Here is a 23,625-nt window from a genome sequence, read left to right on the forward strand (position 1 = left end):
ATTTCAACAGTTGCAAAACAGTTTCTCTCAACATCTCCAGGAATACAGTTAAACACAAGAAGATCTATCAAGTAGGTGAACATTTTCAAACATTTAGGACATTTACTTCAGTTCTCTACCTGCTGGGGCAATCAAGCAAGGGAACTAACAGTACAGGCTCAAAGAGCATTTCTAGCAATTACAAATTTGCAAACTGGCATGGGAATAATTTTGTCCTCATTGCTATTAAACTATTCAGATCCAAAGTTTCAGGTATGCTGCTCTAGGGTGCCCAGCTGTGTGTCTATAAAAAGATTTCCATCTCCGATTCTATGCAAGCAAGAGCATGCACTCCTCACTCAACCCTTAATGCTCTATCACAACTAGAACTGGGTTGCTTCCCTTTCACAGCTCACGCAACACTTTAGATCATGGCCAAGGGAAATCCTCCTTGGTTCATCTTATCCTGAATGACAGATTTGTATCCACCCTGCAAAGGCAAATCGATCAAGACCTAATCTACTGTAATCTGGCAATACCCGTTCTACTTACTTTAAGCCTCAATAAAAGCTTAACAGAACTTGAACAGAGGGCCTGTGACTCAGATATTCAGTCAGTCACAGCCAAAATCCCCCATCTCCGTTATAGAAGAATTGCCCGATCCTTCCTATTTTTTTAAGATCATGCATGCTCCATATAAGCAGCTTTTTTCTCTGACCCAAAATGATGCACTGCCCATCAGGGTGACAACTGGAGGTTGAATCTATATGCTATGTTCTATTAAAATGTCCACTTTCTATCCAATGGCAATAAAAATGTATAACACCAATTATATAAAGTTTAATTTCCCTCATGATGAGGTGATCATTGCTTTCCTTTTAAGTGATCAATTTTTAAATGTATCAAGGACAGTAGTAAATTTTTTATCTGCAGTTTTAGGTCATAGGAATCAGCTGGTGTCTTCCTTACGGCTTTGATTGTCTTTGGTTTTTATATAACTTAGATATATTTTTTTTTCTTAACTGCTGTATATGTTTTCAAGTTTGTTGGTAGTTAGTTAATTAATTAATTAATTACAATAACCTAGAAGGTACACAATTACCTTATTCAAAAAAGAAAATAAGTTAGCAAAAAGCAACTTCAGTAAAGCAAGGGGAAGGAAGGGCTAGGAAACTCAATACATGCTTTTCAGTAACATTTCTAGTATAATATTTAGACAAAAGAAACACTTGGGGATGGGGAAAAAAACCCGAGTTTGCTCATTTAGAACAAATAACACAAATAACACAACTCCTAGTACACATTTCCCATAGTCTCTCCCTTTAATTCAGGCATGCACAACCTTCCTTGGGCTGAGGGAGCTATTCCAAAAGTGAAAGGGGCCAAGACAAAAACTTGTTTGATTTAAATTAAATTAAATTAAATTAAATTAAATTAAGTACGGTTCACTTGATTATTCCCTGTGCATTCCATTTTTTTCCCCATCTATCAGAAGAAATATTACAATTTGGTGGCAACTTTTAGAAGGGCCTAAGAGCTGCACCCAAAGCACAGAGAGGTCACCTGCAGTCCTCTGATTGTCTTCCCCCGCATCAAAAACCTTACCTGCTCGTTGGCTGGAGATCGCACCCCTAACATCCATAGCAGCTTCTGGAAATCTTTGTGCTCCATGGCATCCTCAGTCTCTTCAGTCAATGGCACCAAAGGAACATCCTGGGCACATCCTGGGGAAACAAAAATCTATCCACTACCACTAGAACAAGCAGAAGAATGCCCTTCTCCATGCAGACCTTGGAGGTAGGTGGCCCTTCTCTATGAAGAAAACTACAGAACAGTCCTGGACATTACTTTATGAAGATTGGTATAATTAATAATATGAAGTAGCAATGTTTCATGCTCAAGAACAGGAATTTCACCTCCTGAATGGACTACTGTAACACACTCTACACTGGGCTGCCCTTGAAGAGTATCCGAAAGCTTCAGCTGGTGCAAAATGTGGCAGCTCAAGCAGTTATGGATGTCCCTAGATGGACACATGTTATACCTCTGTGAGCTGCAATGGTTGCCATTTTGCTTCTGGGTCCAATTCAAGGTGCCGGTTTTGACCTTTAAAACCTATACGGCATGGGGCCAGGTTATCTGAGGGACCGCCTTTTCCCTATTACATCTACCTGTCCCATCACGTCTGGCAGGAGAGGCACGCTGCAGGTCCTGTCTGCAAAAGAGTTGCACCTGATGGGACCTAACAGGTGAGCCTTTTCTGCCGCGGCATCCACTCTCTGGAACATCGTCCCTCCTGAGGCGAGGTTAGCCCCAACACTTACGGCCTTCCAGAAAGCCTTCAAAATGTGTTTTTTTCAACAAGCCTGGGGATCCCCTGGTAATAGGGAGCCTGCATGCTGGTTGGATTGTATGTAACATCTTCCTTCTCATGATCTTGTTTTATCTATTCTTATTGTTTTAACGGGTTTGTAAAGTGTTTTAATTCCTGGCTTTATTATACACCACCCAGGGTCATTTCCAGTAAGATGGGCAGCCTTATAAATTTGTCAAATAAATAAATAAATTTGCCCTCCCAGTTTGCTTGTATTTACCATCCTCTCCTCGGTCAGCAGCTGTTCTGTTCAAGCAGTTCTGAAGCCACAGCAAGGGTCCAGAAAAGCCTGTGGGACAAAAATGCATGGGAAAATCAGCAGGCCCAGGGCAGCAAGGAACAGCAAAAAGATCATACGGGTACAATGATATAATCATGCAGATGCCCCAACTGAATACTGACATCAGGATGTCGGACACCTTTGCGTGATTATATCATCACACAAATATGGAAACACTCCCCCCACCCCCAGCTTCCTTCAGATATCCATCTGCAGTTTTCCCAGATCAAAGATCCACATTATTGTATTCCTGAAGGCCAGCTTCACACATAGAGAAGGATAAGGTCATGGAGTGAGCAGCACCATTTCAGAACACAGCTTGTGGGGGAGCCCGAGGAAAAAACACCACGCTTGAATGGTTGAACCTACATTAAAGTCCTTTAAACAGGAATACCAGCAAAACCAGAAAAAAGACTGGTGTAGGCTTTCATGGCCTGAAGCCTAACACTACTCAACAGAAAAAAGATTGATTTGGAAATCTTTCCCAGGAGTTGGGGCTTCTTATTTGCAAGGATAATGGGGAAGGGAAAAGTGAGAAGCAAATTATGAAAGGGAAAGAAAATCCCATTTGAATCAAAGTGATAAAATCCATTCTAATACATGTGCTTAGGCCCGTATTAAAATATGGGTAATGCAGGGGGCTTATGGGAGAAATGCATGGAAAAAATTCACCCTGGTACTTCAATTAGTGATCTCCAAAAACTTCCACCCCCAATACCAATCGGATTACTTATCTCTCCTAGTAATCCCCTTATGCAGCCACAGGGGATGCAACCTTAGGTAGCTTGGCAGCAATACCTAGGAAATTTGGTTAGCCCATACCCCACGCCCCTCTGGGTGGTTGTCGAGGATTCTTTAAGAGATCATTTGAAGGGTGAGGAACTCTCTGAATTTAGAAAGCTGAGAAATCTGTGTCCCAAAGCACTACAGTTCTGTGTCACTAGAGAGCACTGCTAAGCATCATCATAGTATATTGTAGTTCCTCCTTCTGCAACCAGGAAGACCAATTTCTCACCTTCTTGCCTCAGGCTTTGTACAAGTTTTCTATCTGGAGCAGTTTCCCACACTTTGTTAGTCCACCTGCCCCAGGGCTTTTTGCCCTTGTCATTTCCATGATCCTCCTTGGTTGGTTTTTCCTCTTCTTCACTATCCAAGTCATCCTTTTCCTCTTCATCATCTACCTCATCCAGATCAAGCACTTCAGAATCTTTGGGGGACGGGGCCTTATTCTGAAAGAAAGAAACTAGCAGTCAATTTCTAACAGTACACAACAGCAAGAGATGTTAAATCAGTGTGTTCCTCCTTCAGTAATCCACACTACAGAGAAAATGAACCATCACCCCAGATGTACTGTAATAATGCCAGTCTTATCACCCCCAATACTTTTGGCTGATTCAAATTAGTCCGCAACTCTGTCTCTTGGAGGGTATTTTATATTAAAAAAGAAAGATGAGATCTGGATGTCACCTGTGTGCTATCTTTGTTTTAGCTGCTATTGTGAAAGGGTCAGTTAGAAAAGATTCACAAGGGAAGCAAATGTCAATTTGACTAGAACTAGAACAAGGATTCTATGCTGTTGGGAGGAAGGATGGATGTTTGAAGAAGGAGAGCTGAAGGTCAAGAAGAAAGCTAAAAAGGATCACCTCTGAAAAACTGCATCTGTGAGAACTAAATATATACCCCTTCCCTCCCACTATTAAATAAATCAAACTAGTCCATCCACTAGTATGCTGTAGATGCATACATGTGCATGCTCACGCTGACACAGGTGTGCAGATAGGACACAGTATGGGGGGGTAGCATACCGCTCCAAGGGAACCAGATTTGCGCTTGCGCTTCTTGTAGAGCTCCTTACGATCAGACACCAGCCCCATGCTAAGCATCTTCTCAATAATGCGAGATTTGGATCGTTTTGCTGTGATGTGCTTCATTACATTGGACAAAATATCTACACAGGAAAGAAAGAGACAAAGGCAGTCTGAGCAAACAGGAGCATGCCAGCATATTTAGCTCCCCTCACTGGCTCCAGGAATTTCACTTCATCTTATGCACAGCACATAAATAAGATGTCTTATGAAATCCTTATTCTGATGCCACTGCTACCAATATTCCCAGAGTATAAAGTACTACAGGTAGTCCTTGTTTAGTGACTGCCTCATTAGCGACCATTTGCAGTTACGACGGTGATGAAAAAGTAACTTTACGACTAATCCTCACATTTACGACCTTTGCAGGTCTGAAAAACAAAGGAAAGCTGAAATAAGATCATAAGCACAGTCACAGTTTCAATTAGTGACTACTTCGCTTAGCAACTGAGTTGCCGGTCCCAATTGTGGTCGCTAAGTGAGGACTACCTCAATTTCAGATAAGCCAGTTCAAAACTTGGTGATGGGGAGACAGAGAAAAAGCTGAGGTGGGCCAACAGGGAGGAGTAACACTTAACTTTAGGAGGCTCACTGGAAAATAATCCCTCCACAGTAGCAAACTCACCACCAAAAACGGTTTGTGAGAGTAGCTTTAAAAAAGTTTCTGGTCCCAGTCCCTTCATCTGCACCCAGCCTATCTCAGTTCTCCAGCCACAAGAGCTCTACTATCTTTGCTGCATATGAAGCACTCTCACCATCAGAGTCCTGAAACTCCTCAAAGAGCCGGCGAAGCTCTAGCTCCTGATCCTCTGTCCACAGCACAATGCGAGTCCCTTTCCTGGTAAAGGAAATAAACCAGGCTTGAGACTACAGTACAGGTTGTAACAGAAAATATCCTAGAGTTGAATTCTGGTATCAAAATCTACAGTTTTATTTTTTGTTTGTTTTTTTCAAAGATGTCTCTAGAGTGCAATCTTCTAATCAAGAAAGGCAATCTTTTGGTGGCTAAGAGTCCACATTAATTTTGTTGGGCAACAGAGGTCACAGTGAGCAGAATGACAATAACACCGAAATGAGTGGGGCTAGGATTTCTAGTGACAAGATGAAATGGGGAGAGGTATTATGGCTTGTTTTGTTTTCTAAGTGGGTCAAAACTATAGGTAGTCCTTGTTTAATTACCATTTGTTCAGTGACTGTTCGAAGTAATAACAGTGCTGAATGAGTAGTACTTATGACTGGTCCTCGAAGTTCTGGCCATCCCAGCACCCCCGCAGTCACATGATCGCAATCTGGGTGCTTGGCAACCAGCTCACACTTACAATGGTTGCAGCATCCTGCAATCATGTGACCACCATTTGCAACCTTCCCTGCCAGTTTCCCACAAGCAAAATCAATGGGGAAGCTGGCAGGAGGTCACAAGTTGTTCTGGTAGGTCGCTCACACCCTCCCCCACCCAGCAGCAACCACCCCCGGCCCTGCCATGCTTTACCTGCCTGCGAGCCGCCTGGGACTTGCTTAATGACCCACAATCCTCATTTAATGATGGCAATGGGGGGGTAACAGGATTGGCATTGCTAAGCAATGCAGTCACGTGATGTCGCACTTTATGACCACATCACTTAGCAATGAAAATTCCGGTCCCAATTACCATCATTAACCGAGGACTACCTGTATCCTACAACTTACACGTGCTTGTTTTATTTATTTATTAAATAATTTTTATAGCCACCCATCTCAAGTACAGGACTCTGGGTGGTTCACAACATTAGAATAAATAAAAATATATGCAAATACAAAATAAAATGAGAAGTAAAACACACAGCAGTTGGAGAATCATAAAAAGCCCTCAGCATAACTGGGAAATGGGCTCCATCAGACCCTGGGGCCCCAGGCTTGAGCACATCTCCCACCATGACAGGAAACTGCACCTATTTATTGTCTTTAAAGCCTTCAAGTAACCTGCAAGCCTTAGGATGATTATCCCTATTCTATGTACTTAGGAATTAAGACCTGGATGAAACTTTGGAGTACACTTTAAGTTTGCAGCTCCAGTGCCAAGTGCTTTAGTGAAGAACAGAAACAAAATCAATACAGTTCCTAAGCACTGTTCCTGAGAGATATTTCCCAAGAACGTTCAGATTCTGTTATCCAGTCAAATTGTCTTTGTGTAGAAGGATCAGACTACCTTGAAAAAAAATTGCAAGGTGGTTTCAAGAACATTTCAGGTTCAGAGCTCCACGTGCACCTAAATACTTGCTGTACTGCAGAGATCAACAATGCTCAGGCAGCCAGCCAGGACTCCTTTTGCACCTCCCAATTAACCTTGGAGTACATGGGGGCCAAAATGTGGGGGTTGCTTTTTCAGGATGTAATTTCTTCCTCTTTTTAGACAATGTTAAGAGGGGAAGTAGACACCCGTTTCATCCTCTAACCCCCTTCCCACCAATGCCTCTCCTGGTACTGTAGCTCCTAGCCACCAAAAAGGGATCCATTTAACAAGTGTGATGGAAGTAGCATAAGCAACACCTTTCTGCTTAAACAAGCAAGGTAAATAAGAGACTAAGGGGCAGAAGGATGGGGCTCCATTCAGGGAAACATGATTGGAATGATCAGTAAGGAAGAGCGAGGGGCAGAGAGTGCAGTAGCTCATCTCAAGGAATCTGAGCGTTTTCTGGTAACATCTGTATGCATCCAAATCAATTCATTCCAATCATCATTTGCTTTTTTTTTTTTTTAAATCTGTTTATGAAGATCCTGAATTCACGAGAAATGTTAACATGACCTACCGCTGTTGCGGGAAGTCTCGCATGCTGCTCACCAACCCCAAGCGCACCAGTTTCCTGGCCACCTGCTTTCGTGTCCGGTGATCAGTGCTGATGTCAGACAGAATGTGGTCAAGCACATCTTCACCTGGGGTTGGAAAACAAGGGTTGAGAGGAACAGAAGACCTGGTGCATCACCTTCGGCTAAGATGGTGGAGAGAAGCAAAAGCTCTCCGCTTAAGAGCTGGCTGGGCATCATACACACATGTGCCTACCTATGGCTCTGATAGCCATTTGTAGCATTTAAAAGGGTAATTTTCTCTGCTTAAATGGCTTTCTTTCACTGCAGTCATTCTTACTAACCAGTAGCCTTTAATTTTTCTGCAATATAGCACCAGCTTCAAACCTCCACTGCCCATTGCTAAGTACACTCGCACGCATGCACACACCCACACACCCTTTCCCTTATTTTCTTCAGGAGAACAAAATGTGAAAGAGGCAGGAAGCCTTCGCTTACAACAGCTGCATAAACAGAGCATACTTTGACAATGCAGTTTTCATGCCGGGATAAAAGTACCATGCTAATACTGTCTTCTATACAACCATTAAAAAAAAGGAAATAATTTTTATTTATTTATTTAGATCATTTATACAGCCTCCCATCTCATATAGGAGACTGGGTGGTTTACAAGGTTAAAAACAAACCCACCGGGCACCCAAAGCTCAACTATTAACCACCCATAGTAGCAGAGCTCATCTCCACTCTTAGGGTGGCACTGCCAGGCTTTAGATCAGGTTGGATTTTGAGAACCAATCAGATGAAGAGCAGCAGCCTAGGACATCAGCTAAGCGACTGCTTATAAAACTATCCATTGCACAGCCGATGAAAGAATCTGGAAATCTCCTCTTTCATTTCAAAACTAGGGCTCCAAAAAAGAGGACTCAGGAACACACTGGAGCCTGTTGTGCAGTGAGCCACCAAACAGAGCTCACTCTTTCTCATGCGGCCCCAAACTTTTCTTCTGAAAGTTTCAGCTCACCCCTAGCACTCAGTTATATTCCCACTGGCCACAGAATGGAATGCTCCTAGTGAGTTTTGGCCTTGCACTGCTTATCGTCCTGCTCTGCTTCAGTCCCCCATCTCTTCCCTCCCTGCAACTTGGTACTTACCTTCCACTTCTTTATACTTGTAGTAGAGCTCCTGTAGTTCCTGCTCCTCTTCTTCAGTCCATTGGGAGGCTTTGTGAGAATTGGAACTGGGAAGGAAAGAAATATCCTAGTGAGAAAATGTCCCTGTGAAATATTACAGAACATTTCTGTAGAAAGAAAAACATTTGTAGTTTCTGGATTTATGAGGAGTAGATCTGATGGCGTGAAACAAAAATAACTTAGTGATTGTTTGATATGGCTTCCTACATGGTGACATAAAGTTAACCTGCCCTCTGCCACATGGGGGTTTATCGGTGATAACCAGCATCCTGATTTGCACCCAGAAGCCTATCAAGAGCCAGTACAATTTGCCGTGTTACATGAGCATACTGAGGTGTACCCATTACTACCCCTGCCGCTGCATTCTGGGCCAGCTGCAACTCCTGGTGGTCTTCAAGGGCAGCTCCATGTAGAGCTGCAGGAATACAACCAGGAGGTGCCTAAGGCATGTGTGACTGTGGGGAGGGCCTCCTGATCCAAGATGGACTTATGCAAAGACAACAAATCATAACAAGTCCAGCCCCACTCAGAACCAAAGGTAGAAAATCCCCAGAGCTAGATGCTGTGGGGGGAGCTGGGCAAAACCCACAGCCACTTGGTCTTGCTATGGCTATGGTTAAGTCAAAGCCTGTTCTTCTCCATCCAGACCACCACAACTTCCAGATACTGAGAAAGAACCAAGACAACATCACTTGGTCAGGTAGGGATGTACAACCAAGTAATCAGCATACTGATGATACTTAACCCCTTGCCAATGGATGACATCACCCAGCAGCTTCATATTCATATATAGATGTCCTTATATATGAGAACCAATTTGGTGTAGTGCTTAAAGCATTGGGCTCGAACCTGGGAGTCTGTGGATTCTAATCCTGCCTAGGCACAAAGCCAGCTGGGTGATCTTGGGCCAGTCCCTCTCTCTCAGCCCTAGAAAGGTGGCAATGGCAAACCACTTCTGAAATCTTGCCAAGAAAACTGCAGGGACTTGTCCAGGCAGTCGCCAGGAGTCAAGAGTGACTCAAAGGCATGCCCGCACAAAAAAACATCCTTATATCTTGGAAGCTTGCTTACTCAGAGAAATTAGGGTACCTGTCCTTTATCCCCACCTCAATTTTAGCATCTGGGATATGAGTTAGCAACTCTTGGTTTTCCTTTCCATTTTGGTTGGAATGGAAATGGCTGGAACAAGAGCAAGTTTTGACAGGACTCTGGTTAGTCCCCTAAAATGCACAGTCTCCCTTAAATCATGTTTCCCGTAGTCTGAGAACACCTGCCTAAATGGCAGGAGGTACTTCCCTCTGCTATTCAATTACTAACCTAGAGACAACGCAATGGGGGAAGTAGTCCATCATCCAGAGTAGTTTATTTCTCAAAATGCTCCCCACCCCTGGGAATTAGATGTTAACCAAAATTCCAGTGCTCACCTTTCATTGTCCTGAAACACTGTGTAGCCTTCAGTCATTTCTCGAACCACAGCTGTGGTTTTCCAGAACAACAATTCCATGTAGGCCTTTTTGTTGGTTGATGCCAATGCAAAAAACTTGCCCACAATGTATTTGGCAAAGGTCACCAGCTCCTAAAATTTACAGGCATTTTGTTTGTTTTAAGTCCAAAAGCTCAACACTGCAGGTAGGCCTCCCTTAACATCCACTTGATTGGTAACCAAAGTTACAATAAAGCTGAATGAGGATCCTCATAGTTGTAGCCGTTGCAATGTTCCTGTGGTCATGTGATTATGGTTTGGGTGCTTGGCAACTGGTTCACAATTACAACATCGCAGTGTCCAGCGGTCATGTGATTGCCATTTGCAACCTTCATTGCTGACTTCAGACAAGCAAAGTCAATGAGGTTGCAAATAGTGATTACGTGACTGCAGGATGCTGTGACCGCGCAGGATTTGCCTAACAGCAGCAACTGGAACTGCTGGAACTGCCACTGTAAGTCAGCACAGTCATTGACATCACACCTTACGACCGTGTCACTTAGCAACAGAATTCCTGGTCCCAATTACAGCTAGTAAGCGGGGATTAACTGAATTTCTGCAGTCAGTATTTGGAAATATTTCATTAAAGAAGAGGAAATGCTCCCTCACTTTCCCAGTGAAGCAGACTGCTGACCCATACTCTGCATACCTTTTAATTCTGCTTAAATATATTGTCACAGATGGGAGAAAGTAGCACACATGTCCAAATTAAGTCAACACAGAAAGGGGGTCTTTGAATTTGGATATATATATATTGTGTGTGCATGCGCGTGTGTATTCCACATTCAAATAAACTTTACAAAAGAGCTGTTTCAATACTGGTTAGGAATACTGAAATCTGAAATCCACCGAGTTAAGGAAGGCTACCTTATCCTGCCCTATCTTTCTCCACTGGAATAAGCTCATCAGGACCACAGGATTCTGGGTCCTGCCACTCTGCATATATTTAAATCATAGGATGGTGTTCTGCAGCTTCAGAGCTGCAAGTACCCCCATAATAGCATGATTCCTACATTTTAAGCTGCAGCTGAAGTCCTGAAATATGCTTGACAATTTAAGAAAAAGCACCCACCTTGGCCTAACCAATTTGTGTTATGCAGATCCACCCATTTGGCATTGCTCAAAAGGCAGTCCAGCACCCACCAATTTTAAATATAGAAGTCAGGAAATGAACCTAAAGCCCTATATGTATATATGTATTTAATTGTTTATATGGCTGCTTATCTTGCAAATGTGACTCTGGGCAGCTAACAAAACATTAAAACAATAAAAACACATATGCGAAATAAAAAAACCAATAATGTCACCAAGGATGAATCCAACAAGACAAATAAAAACTACTCAACGGGCCATCTAACTTCAAAATCCCCAGGCCCTGGAGCATATCCAGGTCTTCAGTGCTTTATGGAAGGCCAGCAGGGGCAAATCTGATCTTGGGGGGGTGGGCGGGGTATGGTATTTCAGAGGGCAAGCACTGCGACAGAAAAGGCACGCAGTATGTACGGACATCTGCTCCCTCCCTCTGTTGCAGCTGAGGGTTTTAACAGAAATTTCTAGTACTACAAAAGACTTTCACTTCAATCATAACCTCCAATCAAACTCAAAACCAGCCACATCCTGTTCAATCTCATCAAGTCCTCTCACCTTATAAGCTGCAGCCGCAGGATCACTGAGGAGGCGGTTGAACAGGCAGAATACCGAAAGCTGAAAGAGTAAGGCCTCCATCTTGAGGTCATAGGCAATACGGTGCAACATCTTGACCACGCAGTGGTTAGTGTGGGGACTGTTCTGTTGGTAATTTTTGAACAGCAGGACATAGGCCTTGACTACATTAGCACTAGCAAACCTGCACCACAGGATACAAACATGAAGACATGTTCAGGGAAACAGCAGGGTGAGATTATTTGTCCATGCAGGCTGGAACTCAGAACATCAAGGGAATAACAACATTCAGCTTCTTAAGCGTTTCAGATGTATTTATTACTGTTTCTAGTCTTTATTATAAAACAGCGCCATAGGATGGGTAGGGCAAGAATGCACTGACAATATCTGACATTTGAAATACTCCTTGCAGGCAGAAGATAAATAGACTGAGAAAGAACTTACCGCTTGACATAGTCTAGGAAGCTGAACTCTTTTTCGGATACTTGCAGAGATGCCAACTCTTCCTCAGCAACTTCCTCATCCTCAGCAGCCTCCTCAGATTCATCTGGGTCAGCTGCTGCCTGCCCTAGATACGTGCAGGAAGTTTATAGAAAACTATCATTCATCCAGTTCGGAAACACAGAAGTCTCGCCTGAGAAAAAGTGGGTTTGTGCATAAAGGGTGATACGTTGCTCTTACAGCCATATGAGAAATACTGCCCTGGGGATTTGCACCGGTGCGCTTCTTTTTGAAAAACAGTCCAGGCTACCCAGTCAGAAAGAGACCGAGGTATCCTAAACTGCTGAAGGAGTCCCTGAAGGGCAGATGCAAGAAGCAGCCTTAGTCTCAGAGAAGCTGCATACTCACGAGGGAGGCTGGCAAAGAAGATCTGCTTCAGCAGCTCTGTTTCTTCCACTGGACCAACAGCGGACGATCCAAACACATCCCCTTCGGGCCACACCTCCCTTATGGAACAGAACGAAGGCAGAAAGCTGAGCTAGCTGCAGGAGACACGGAAGTTTTCCCTCCTCCTCAGCCCCAAGCACTGAGACTCTACCAGCAGCGTTAAACACAGAGCCACCAACATCTGTCCACTTGTTAGCCACTATTACTGTAACCACAGCAAAAGTCCAGAAAAATCACTTATTGTGGGATGTATAAATCTCAAATGGACTTCAGTGAGAAATGTGAATAGGTTATAAAGAAGTGGCTTCCAATCTTCTTAAGTGCGGTTATAAATACATGTTATATTTTACCCTCTAAAGTTACATCATAATTTCCTTCTTTCCATAATCTACCCTCTTTAATCATCAAATCCATAAATCACAAGTTCATTTTTTTTCTTTTTTCAGCAAAAAGTCCATAAGGGGTTTATAGTCACTAATGAATGTAGTAGTTGATCTTTCTCTAAGCAAGCGGGTTAATTTTGCTATCACTGCTAGTTCCGTCATCTTCACCAACCATTCCTCCATTAGGGGTATTTCAGAATCTTTCCATTTTTGCACATATAGTAGTCTCGCAGCAGTGATCATATATAAAAATAATCTTCCATGACTCTTTTCTAATTGTCTGTCCACTAATCCCAACAAGAAAAGTTCTGGTTTCAGTTGAATATTAGTCTTTAAAATTCTTCATATTGTTATATGTATTTGAACCCAAAATTTTCTGGCTTTGTTACAAGTCCACCAGGTATGATAAAATAACCCTTTACGTTGTCCACATTTCCAGCATAGATTGAAGTACCTTTATACATTCTAGATAATTTTTCTGGAATCATATACCGATGGTACATCATTTTATAAAAATTCTCTTTTAAGTTATAACATAGTGTGAATTTCAGTCCTTCCAACCACAAGTTTTCCCACTGTCCCATCAGTTCCATCAGTCCAAAGTTCTTGGCCCATTTTATCACACACTCCTCACTTGTTCTTCTTCTGTTTCAAATTTCAGCAAAAGTTTATACATTCTAGCAATTACATGTTCATCATTTGTACATAGTTCAACTTCAAATTCTGTCTTCTGCTGCTCAGTTCCAAATGTCCTGTTATCTGCCTTAAAGCTTTCTCTTAACTGCGCCTATGAAACCCACAGAAAACTAAATCCCTCTGCGGACAGTTGCTCTCTTCATTTCATCTTATACTCTCCATGCTCTTGTTCTAACAATGCTCGACAGGTTAACCATTTCTCTTTACTTGCTGTTTCCTTCCTGTAAAATGCTTCTTTATAACTTTTTCTTTAATTTCTTTCTCCCCCTTTTCTATTTGTTTTTTATTTTTTTCACTCACTTATTACTTTTCCTTATTCTTATCTTCAATTCGAAATCTGTACTACTTTTATTCTGTTGAAAACTTCTTTAATAAAAATTATACATGTAAAAAAGAGAAAGTTTCACACTTGCTTGCAGTGTGGAACTCCGGTTACTTGGAACAGAAGTTTCGCTCTTAAAATGGTTCCAAATAAAATGTTTTCTACATCTGTATCTTCCTGGCTAGTTAAATGGGTCTCAGAATATTTTGTATCTTAATAAAGAGAGAGAGAGAGAGAACTGTGTGAAACACATGAACTTTTCTTAGATTTTTGGGAGGATGGGGTGCATGGAAAAAGTGAAGGGATCTCCCCTCCCGCCCATTATTATGATATTGTTAAGTATTAATGGACTTGTAAACTGCCTAGGTTCAACTGACAGAAGTGGCATAGAAGTACCAGCATAAATAAATTTACCCTTGCTTAAATGGCTGGCTGGCTGATTTATTTATTTATTTAATTAGATTTAGACACCACCTGACTCCAAAATAACTCTGGGAAGCTCACAATGTAAAACAAACAAACAGCAATATGCAAAATACAATTTCAGTACAATGCAATAATCCAGGCAACACATTATATATACGCCCCCCCGCCACATCTAACCAGGGACCACTTCACCCTACACCAACCCCTTGAAGACAGCCAGGTTTTCAGGGCTTTACAGAAGCCATGGTGGGAGCCGTGTGGATCTCTGGGAAGGCGTGCTCCCTGCATGCTGACAGATGGCATTGTTTAATCAAAGGGACCTGGAGAGCTCCAATTCTACCAGCTCTTACTGGAGAGACAGAAACCATGGAAGACAGGCAGACCCTCAATAACCAGGCCCTATGCCATGTAGAGCTTTGTAAGTGATCACCAGCTCCTTGAACACATTGGCAACCAGTGCAGCTTGCCAAGCAATGGTGTCATATGGATATAACGAGGGGGCCCATCACTGTCTGCACTGCTGCATTCTGGACCAGCTGAGGTTTCCACACAGTGTTCAAGGACAGCCCCACGTACATTGCAGAAGTCAAGCTTGAGGGAACTAGAGCACGATTGTCTGAAGGGCCTCCCAATCCAGGAAGGGGCACAACTGGTACACAAGAAGGAGCTGTGCAAAAGCCTTCCTGGCCACAGCCACTACCTGCTCTTCAAGCAGGAGCTGTGAGTCCAAGATGATCCCCAGATTGTGAACCAATCTTGAATGAGGAAATGTCACCCCATTCGAGACTAACAATGGAAAATCCCCTGATCTGGGGGGCTCTAATATCCACAGCCTCTCAGCCTTGGTAGGATTAAGCCAGAGCTGGTTTCTCCCCATCCAGACCCACACAGCCTTCAGGCACTGGGACAGGACATTGAGGGCATCATTTGGCTGGCTCCTTGAGGAAGGGACCTGGCTCCTCTCCCTTATGCATCATACACCTTGATAGGGCTCTATGAGCACCAAGTCTTGATCTGTTTGTTAAATAAGACTGCTAACAGAATTCTTAATTCTTTAAAATTAACAGTCAGCTTGGTTAACTTCTTGAAGAATCATAAAGTTGGAAAGGGTCATTTGAGGCCATTGAGGGCCTCCTCAGTGCAGGAATTCAGAACATCTGCTTGTGTTTTTGATGAGTGATGTCTTCTACCCAATCATTGTCCTCCTAGTCCCATTTACTGCTGCAGGAAAGCAACAACCTGGCTGAACCAGGATAAGATATTGTTCTAAGCTTTATGGGGTACACAAATAGTTGCATACAGACCTGCCGATTTTCATCTGCAAGCTAAAAGGACAGATACATCCTTGAAGTTGCTCTCTTACCTTGCTGAGCGCAAGAGTGAGAGTGCTTCTGGCGCCTGGCCAGTTAATAAGCTGTCCTGGATCCTTATCATGGCATCAGCTCGCTGCTCCTCTAGTGGAACTTCTGATGCAGCATCAAAAGGAATGACATCGTCTGGAAGAGACTCAAAACCCTGGCAAGAAAAGATATTGGATGGAAGCCTGTGACAGCAAGATCCCCTTTTTTCACAAAAGAAACAAAGTTCAGCAAGAAATGTTACAGATCCAAACGAAAGATTCTGCATTTTGCCACCCCCATTTCAGGTAACCCAAGCAAGGTTTACAGAGGTGTAAATTAATCAAGGAACATTTTAAAAGGACAAGCTGAAAGAGCACAGACATCCATGGGAATGGCTTGAAAAGGATGGAAAGGCAACACCAAGCACCACCCTTCTTTCCAGCCTGCTTTCCACCCACGTTTATGAAGTTTGGGGAAACAGTGCGAACCTGTAGCATTAGGATGAACCATTTTAAAAGATCAGTTTGTTGCCTCAAAAGGTCAAACGGGGCTTGGAGCTGGAGAAGATGGGAAGAAAACCTGGCACCGAAAGCAGACTCGCAGCAGACTGTGAGGATGGACAATGTAAACAAAAGGAGTAATACCACCACCCACAATCCCATCTCTTTAGAGAAAGGAGACGAAGAAAAGTGCTCCTGATCATATTCCAACTGCAGAGGTTGATCTGGAAACAAGGTGACACATTTTGCACAACAACGAGCAGCTATAAAGTTGTCTACGAGAGCTTTTCTTTTGTAAGGGTTGTGTGCAATTGAAGATGAAAAAATATTAAATATGTGACAATGGGTCTTTTTTCTATACCTTACCTAGGTATACAAAAGTTTGTATGACTTTTAGAAAAAGGCCATAGCTCAGCAGCAGAGCATTTGCTTTGTGTGCAAAAGGTAACAGGTTCCAGTCCTGGCATCTCCAGGCAGAAAAAGAAAAGACTCTTCTCTAAAAGCCTAGCCTTTGCCAATCACCTCAAGAAGTGCCCAGCTGGCACCTTCTGCAATTTGGACGCTATCTTGTTTTACAAGAGAACATGCCAAAGCATTGAAGTGCTTCTCCTCTCATTGTGAGCAAGATGGAGCCCAAAAGTCCTGGCCTCTGTACCCTGTAGAATGACTTCCTGCCAACTGGATTCATCATACCTTTATGCACCTATCAATTTGTTCCACCAGCTTTGGCCACACTTCCTCCAACTCTTCAGGAGTTTGGGGTTGCACACCTGGGCCAGCAGAATGAGCCTTGGCTTTCTTCTTCCTCTTGTATTTCTTGCTCTGCAGCAAAACAAGTCAGTGTTTGAGTCATGCTTTGAGAAAAGTCAATAAGAGGATATCGATATAAGCACAGCATTTCCAGAAGCATTTTTCTTCATTTGATTGTGCAAAAGTCTTGAGGAAAAAAATAGACAATATTAAGAAAAACACTTAAAAAGTTTCATGAAGATTAGTTTTAAATTTAGGACTTTGTGATAGCATTTTAAAATTGTTTTTTTTTCTATTTTAGAATATTAAAATTTGCAACTTGCTTGAGCTTGGTTGAAATTGGAGTCTAAATTATGCATTTCAAAAGCCATGATACAAAAATATGAACAGGACAGAAAAACAACATGATTCCCTTAGTACAAGAACTAATTCCCAGCCTTACAACTTTATGTATGGAAGTGTATGGAAATAATGGCAACAGCCAGTGATCCTCCAGATATTACTGAACTTATTTCCCAGCGTTTCTCACTATTTGCCATGCTGGTTGGGGTCATTGAGAACTTTACTTAGCAACAGCTAGAGGGCCAAAGATTCCTCAACTCTAATCTAGTTAGGTTCAAATTCAGCTTCCTACATGACTTTGGCTAAGTTGCTCTCCCATAGACCAACCACTTATGGGGAACATAGTACTGAAGAAAGGAAGCAGTTAGCTCCTTGAAGAAAGAATTGGTTAACAATGAAATACAATGCATTAGTTTGGTATCTTGACCAAAAGGTTCCTAACGGAATGAAGTAAGAATTGGAAACTCAAAGGAAAGAAACTCAGTCCCCATACCCCAAGATACCTGGACCACTAGGTTGTTCCTCCCTTTGCAAAATTTCTCCAACATCTTCAAGAAAAGATGAGTGGTCTCCACTAGATCTCTGAGGAATGACCTGGGCTGCTTTTTCTCATCAAACTTACGGAAAAGAGTGAGGAACAGCTCACGATATTCCATCAGGTAGAAAATGTTATCTAGAGGAAAGAAATACTTGGCATCAGTTTTATCCAAGCAAAGTCAACATTCCGTAAATAATGGAGATGAGAAACCATAATAAGTGGATAAGACTCCCCCCCCCGCCCCACATAATTTAATTTTGGGAGCCAAAAGGCCACTGTTGCTTTTCTCTTCATTCTCCATTTTCTTAGTAAAGATACTTTACTTAGCCTTTCTGGCTAAATCTGATATGAAAAACACTGAGACTCCTAGGGGTACATTATTCAGTAACAGAGAACAGAGTATCAGTTCAGAAGAGTCCAGGTTCAATTCCTAGCATTTCCAGGGATGGCTGGAAAACTCCTACTTAAAATCCTTCAGCTACGTTGCCCATTCACATTAACAGTTCTGGGCTAGCCAGACCAATGGTCTATCTATGATCCTATCCCTTCAAGCAAATGTAATTTTGAGCCTTTGCCTGAGAACTAGTACAAATTACAACTGGCTTCTACTTCCAGCAGGAAACCTAGAATGTTATCCCAAGGAAATAACTTGATATATAATGAAAAATCCTCACTCTTAAGGATGTGGCTGCTGTTGCGCACAGCTTCTTCTTGTGAACGGTCCATTTCATGCATAGTCATCAGCAATTCTTGGTAAGCCTTGAGAGCCAGATGCATCCTGAGAGACAAGGAAAAGAAGTTGAGAAGCAGGAATTCCTCTGACTTTGCTTAGGAAGCTGTGATGAAATGGAATTATGAAGGCCAGGCTCAGGGAGATAAGCATTTTCTTAGCTCGCCGCAGGAGCGTGGGAACTACAAGAGGACGAGGCTGGCACCTCCCTGAGGAATTCACACTGTTGTGGCTGGCTGACTTGGGACCTGGGGTTTCAGTCTGGGAAGATTCTTGCTAGAGGTTGTAGCTAATAAACATAGCTGGACTGATTTTGCATTGTCTCTTGGAGTTCCTTGGGCTAGGCCTGACAGAAGGTGAGATAAATGAAATTACTTAAAACTGTACAGGCAAGAAATAAGCTCAAGAATCCCACAGGATCACTCCACAGTGAACAAAGCCATCCTCTCACCTTTTAGACCAAGATGTGATATCCTTCTTATCTACGAGGCTCATTTCATAGTAGTTGGTCATACTCTGTTCAATGAAGTGGAAGGTCCGGACGCCAACCGTCTCAGAAACCAGCTGAGGCTGGAAAGAATAGGCCCGGTTGAAGGCCATGAAAAAAGCCATGGCCCATAAATAGTATGTCTCATCGTGCTGTTGGGCCTTTTCTCTGATCAAGTGATCCTGGGGAAGGAAAGGGAGAGAACATGCAAGGGCACCCATGATCTCATAGCCTCTGCTCTTTTGGCTCCATATCAGATGCATTCAGTTTCAATATACAGTCAGATCTTATAAGCCAAGATAACTAAAAACCCTAAAATATAAACAATGGAGATAAAACAGGCATAAAACAGCATTTAAGCGTTTAGAGCTCGCACTGGTTGATGACTATAATAAAGTTATTGTATTGTAAGCATTTAGAGCAGTGTCGGCACAAATTTGCAACAGCATAAATGAATTTGAGCCAATTAAATCACATATTCCCTCAATAGTAGATTAAAGGAATGGCAGAATTGGAAAAAAATTGGTGCCCATCTAAGAAAACTTCTCATAGGAAGGGTTTACAACTGGGCAATGACAACAAGAAACTCCACTTTTCCACTCCACCAAACCTATCTCCAAAGGCTTGAACATACAGCACAGCCTTACATGTTGAACACAATGTAAATGGAAGTGACCCTTCAGATATCCTGGTCTTTGACTTTCAAGGGAATAACCTGCATTTTAATAGCATCCAAGAACTGTCCACTGTGGATAAAGAGCAATAACATTCTTATTCTTCCCTTTGGCACAAGAGGAGGAACAAGAATCACTGAAGAGCAATACATTTGACTTTTAATATCTCCAGCATGGGTGCAAATTGGCTCAGTGAAGCCACCCTAATCCCAATGAATCTGATTGCTGCATAGCCCTATAAACAAAGGTTGTACATATACATACACACACACACAGAATACCAGTAAAAAAAACGCTAACATTTCTGCCAGATCAAGTTTCTGCTAAGAGAAATCCTGCCTTCAGGGAACAGGGTCCTGAAGGAAGCAACATAAGCCAACATGCCTGTGACACAGGCAAGACATCTCCTACTTCTCTTTCATGGCACCCTGCAGTTGGTCAGCTCCACATCTGAACCTCCTTCTCACCTTGACCAGGTACATGAGGCGATTGTAGCAGTTCTCCAAGAACTCCACACAGAACTCCTGGAGGAAGCGCCGCACATTTAGGGCAGAGCGGCGAGGGGTTCCTTCACCATCACTGGCTCGCTGCTGCCTTTTTGGCACCCGGCGGACTTCCTTGCATAGATCGTGGCTGTAGTTCTTCACCTGTCCAGGAATGGGGCAGAATATGAATAAGATGGAAGGGGGGAAAATGTAGACTCAACTTCTTCCATCTTAGTTCCAGTAATACCAAATGGAAAATTTACCACAGCTATATTGTTTCCTGCAGAAAATTTTCCATTTCTTAATGAAGTACAGATACAATATTAGACAAGCTTGGCAGTCTCATTGTTTTTCAGGTGATCATCTATGCAATATAGATAAATGTCATTGATCAGAACATTTTCCAATGCACATTGAACATTTTCTGTAAAAATTAGCTTAACCTAAGGGGGAAAAAATCCAGATTTTTTTTTCCAGAAAAAATTATTTACTTCTCTGACTAATATGGTCTGCTTGTCCTGGCAAATATGGTTGATGATGTTGCAATTACTTCCTTATAACTGTGGATTGATCTAGGTTTAATCTGGCAATCTTATGAGGTAATGAAAAGAAGCTCTGAAACTTGAACCCAACCAGACATTGACAAGCTAAGAAAACTGGAAGTCAAATTATGAAAAAGCAATGAGCACTGGGGGAAGACGATTGGCACTGGCCAGGAGCTTCTGTAGGCAGAAATGATGGCAAATTAAATACAGGACTAGGAAACCCAATAGTTGCAGTAGCCTTTTATTAAAGCCCTCTGTGAGAGTTATTGTAACAAAGCTTTAGACAGATAAGCAGATTTGAGGACACAGGACAAACTAGATGATCCATGTGCCCACAGCATCCCATGTTTTCCTTTCTCCATTTCCTACTTGTTTAGTACAAGGAGAGCAGAAAGCAGCATCTCACCTCTGAAGAAACACCATCAACTTTATACAGCTGTGCAGATGCTGCATCCTGAAAAAAAAAACCCCACCCCCTCCAACCCTGCACATAGAAGCTTGAACTGACTTACGTTGTGTAGCCCCTTATGCATCACCACATCTCTATCCCCAATAGCCTTCAAGCCCTGAATAACATAGCAGCCACCAAAACGAGTGTGTCTGGGGAACAAGAAAACAGGGTGAAATCTATCAGAATGGACTTTTTTTTTTTTACCAAAACAGCACATTTTGAATGAAGGGTCAATGAGAAGAGGCAGAAACTGACTTTAGAGAAGGCCAGACTACTTCTGTCCAATCTACCCAGTGTGGTCTACTCTGATGCCAGCTTTTTCGCTCTTAAGCAGACCACAACTGCATTTATTTCTCTCTCTCTCCACTACTGTCTCTTAAACATTGTCCAATGAAGCATGCATGGTGAGGACCAACTGAAAGAGTGCGGAAGCAGCCACTACCAGAGTGCTGGACTCCAGTCCTGCAAGATTCCTTTTCTCATGCACACCCAATCCCATTCATGTGTTCTGGCAGCATTAATGGCTTGCAATGCTAAATGATGATTTTAATCAGTCAGTAATTTCTTGCCTGCAGACTACTGCCATACACATAAAGCTGTGGAATTCACAAATTTGTATCTAAATCTCACTTGAGAAGTCTAGCAAAGCTGGAAACAGTTCAGACCCCTTTTTCTTCCCCTCTTCTTCCATTCCTTAATCATCTAAATTTTGAACAGTTTGATAAACAAGATCAGTTCAACAAATGGGAAGATGCATTACTGTACTAGATTAGAAACCTGGCTCTTGTGGGACATCTATTCTGTTGAATACAGGTAAAACTCAAAAAATTAGAATATTGTGCAAATGTTCATTTATGTCAGTAAGGCAACTCAAAAGGTGAAACCAATATATGAGATAGACGCATTACATGCAAAGCGAGATATGTCAAGCCTTACTTTGGTATAATTGTGATGATTATGGCATACAGCTTATGAAAACCCCAAATTCACAATCTCAGAAAATTAGAATATTACATGACATCAATAACACAAGGATTGGAAATAGAACAATATCGGACCTCTGCAAAGTATAAGCATGCATATGTACTCAGTACTTGGTTTGGGCCCCTTTTGCAGCAATGACTGCCGCAATGCGGCGTGGCATGGATGCTATCAGCCTGTGGCACTGCTGAGGTGTTATGAAAGACCAGGATGCTTCAATAGCGGCCTTCAGCTCCGCTGCATTGTTCGGTCTCATGTCCCTCATCTTTCTCTTGGCAATGCCCCACAGATTCTCTATGGGGTTCAGGTCAGGCGAGTTTGCTGGCCAATCAAGCATAGTAATCCCATGGTCATTGAACCAGGTTTTGGTACTTTTGGCAGTGTGGGCAGGTGCCAAGTCCTCCTGGAAAATGAAGTCAGCATCCCCATAAAGCCCGTCTGCGGAAGGAAGCATGAAGTGCTCCAAAATCTCCTGGTAGACGGCTGCGTTGACCCTGGACTTAATGAAGCACAGTGGACCAACACCAGCAGATGACATGGCTCCCCAAATCAACACAGACTGTGGAAACTTCACACTGGACTTCAAGCATCGTGCATTGTGTGCCTCTCCATTCTTCCTCCAGACTCTGGGTCCTTGGTTCCCAAATGAGATGCAAAAGTTGCTCTCATCAGAAAAGAGGACTTTGGACCACTGGGCAACAGACCAATTCTTTTTTTCTGTAGCCCAGGTAAGACGCTTCTGACGTTGTTTGTTGTTCAGGAGCGGCTTGACAAGAGGAATACGACATTTGAAGCCCATGTCCAGGATCCGTCTGTGTGTGGTGGCTCTTGATGCACTAACTCCAGCCTCAGTCCACTCCTTGTGAAAGTCCCCAATACTTTTGAATGGCCTTTTCCTGACAATCCTCTCCAGGCTGCGGTCATCCCTGCTGCCTGTGCACCTTTTTCTACCACACTTTTCCCTTCCACATAACCTTCTATTGATGTGCTTTGATACAGCACTTTGGGAACATCCAACGTCTTTTGCAATTACCTTTTGGGGCCTTTCCCTCCTTATGGAGGGTGTCAATGATGGTTTTCTGCACAACTGTCAGGTCAGCAGTCTTTCCCATGCTTGTGATTTCTACTGAACCAGCCTGAGAGACCATTTAAAGGCTCAGGAACCCTTTGCAGGTGTTATGGATTCATTAGCTGATTAGAGTGGGACACTTTGAGCCTAGAATATTGAACCTTTTCACACTATTCTAATTTTCTGAGATTGTGAATTTGGGGTTTTCATAAGCTGTACGCCATAATCATCACAATTATACCAAAGTAAGGCTTGACATATTTCACTTTGCATGTAATGCGTCTATCTCATATATTGGTTTCACCTTTTGAGTTGCCTTACTGACATAAATGAACATTTGCACGATATTCTAATTTTTCGAGTTTCACCTGTATATTCTGCAGAAGCAGCAGTCACAAGTTCTA

The 23,625-nt window shown here is 42.6% G+C and overlaps 1 protein-coding gene across 4 annotated transcripts in view; it reads right to left on the reverse strand.

Annotated features, from left to right (window-relative positions):
- TIMELESS (timeless circadian regulator) overlaps positions 1-23,625 on the reverse strand; it is a 50,031-nt gene that overhangs the window by 4,290 nt on the left and 22,116 nt on the right. For all 4 annotated transcript variants that reach the window (XM_025175075.2, XM_088138148.1, XM_025175077.2 and 1 more), the window contains exons 9-26: positions 21,233-21,320; positions 20,158-20,337; positions 18,981-19,198; positions 18,474-18,577; positions 17,765-17,934; positions 16,863-16,991; positions 15,693-15,844; positions 12,464-12,561; positions 12,059-12,182; positions 11,597-11,798; positions 9,894-10,045; positions 8,431-8,516; positions 7,285-7,408; positions 5,254-5,336; positions 4,439-4,581; positions 3,649-3,862; positions 2,574-2,642; positions 1,585-1,703 (exon numbers count right to left, since the gene is read on the reverse strand). In XM_025175075.2, coding sequence (XP_025030843.2) covers positions 1,585-1,703; positions 2,574-2,642; positions 3,649-3,862; positions 4,439-4,581; positions 5,254-5,336; positions 7,285-7,408; positions 8,431-8,516; positions 9,894-10,045; positions 11,597-11,798; positions 12,059-12,182; positions 12,464-12,561; positions 15,693-15,844; positions 16,863-16,991; positions 17,765-17,934; positions 18,474-18,577; positions 18,981-19,198; positions 20,158-20,337; positions 21,233-21,320 — 2,455 coding nt within the window. The remainder of the gene's footprint in view (positions 1-1,584; positions 1,704-2,573; positions 2,643-3,648; positions 3,863-4,438; positions 4,582-5,253; positions 5,337-7,284; positions 7,409-8,430; positions 8,517-9,893; positions 10,046-11,596; positions 11,799-12,058; positions 12,183-12,463; positions 12,562-15,692; positions 15,845-16,862; positions 16,992-17,764; positions 17,935-18,473; positions 18,578-18,980; positions 19,199-20,157; positions 20,338-21,232; positions 21,321-23,625) is intronic.

This window comes from Python bivittatus, unplaced genomic scaffold (assembly GCF_059951505.1).
Source record: "Python bivittatus isolate LINGU-HERP-01145 unplaced genomic scaffold, Pbiv_v1 ctg000220_np1212, whole genome shotgun sequence".
In the NCBI taxonomy this organism is placed as follows: Eukaryota; Metazoa; Chordata; class Lepidosauria; order Squamata; family Pythonidae; genus Python; species Python bivittatus.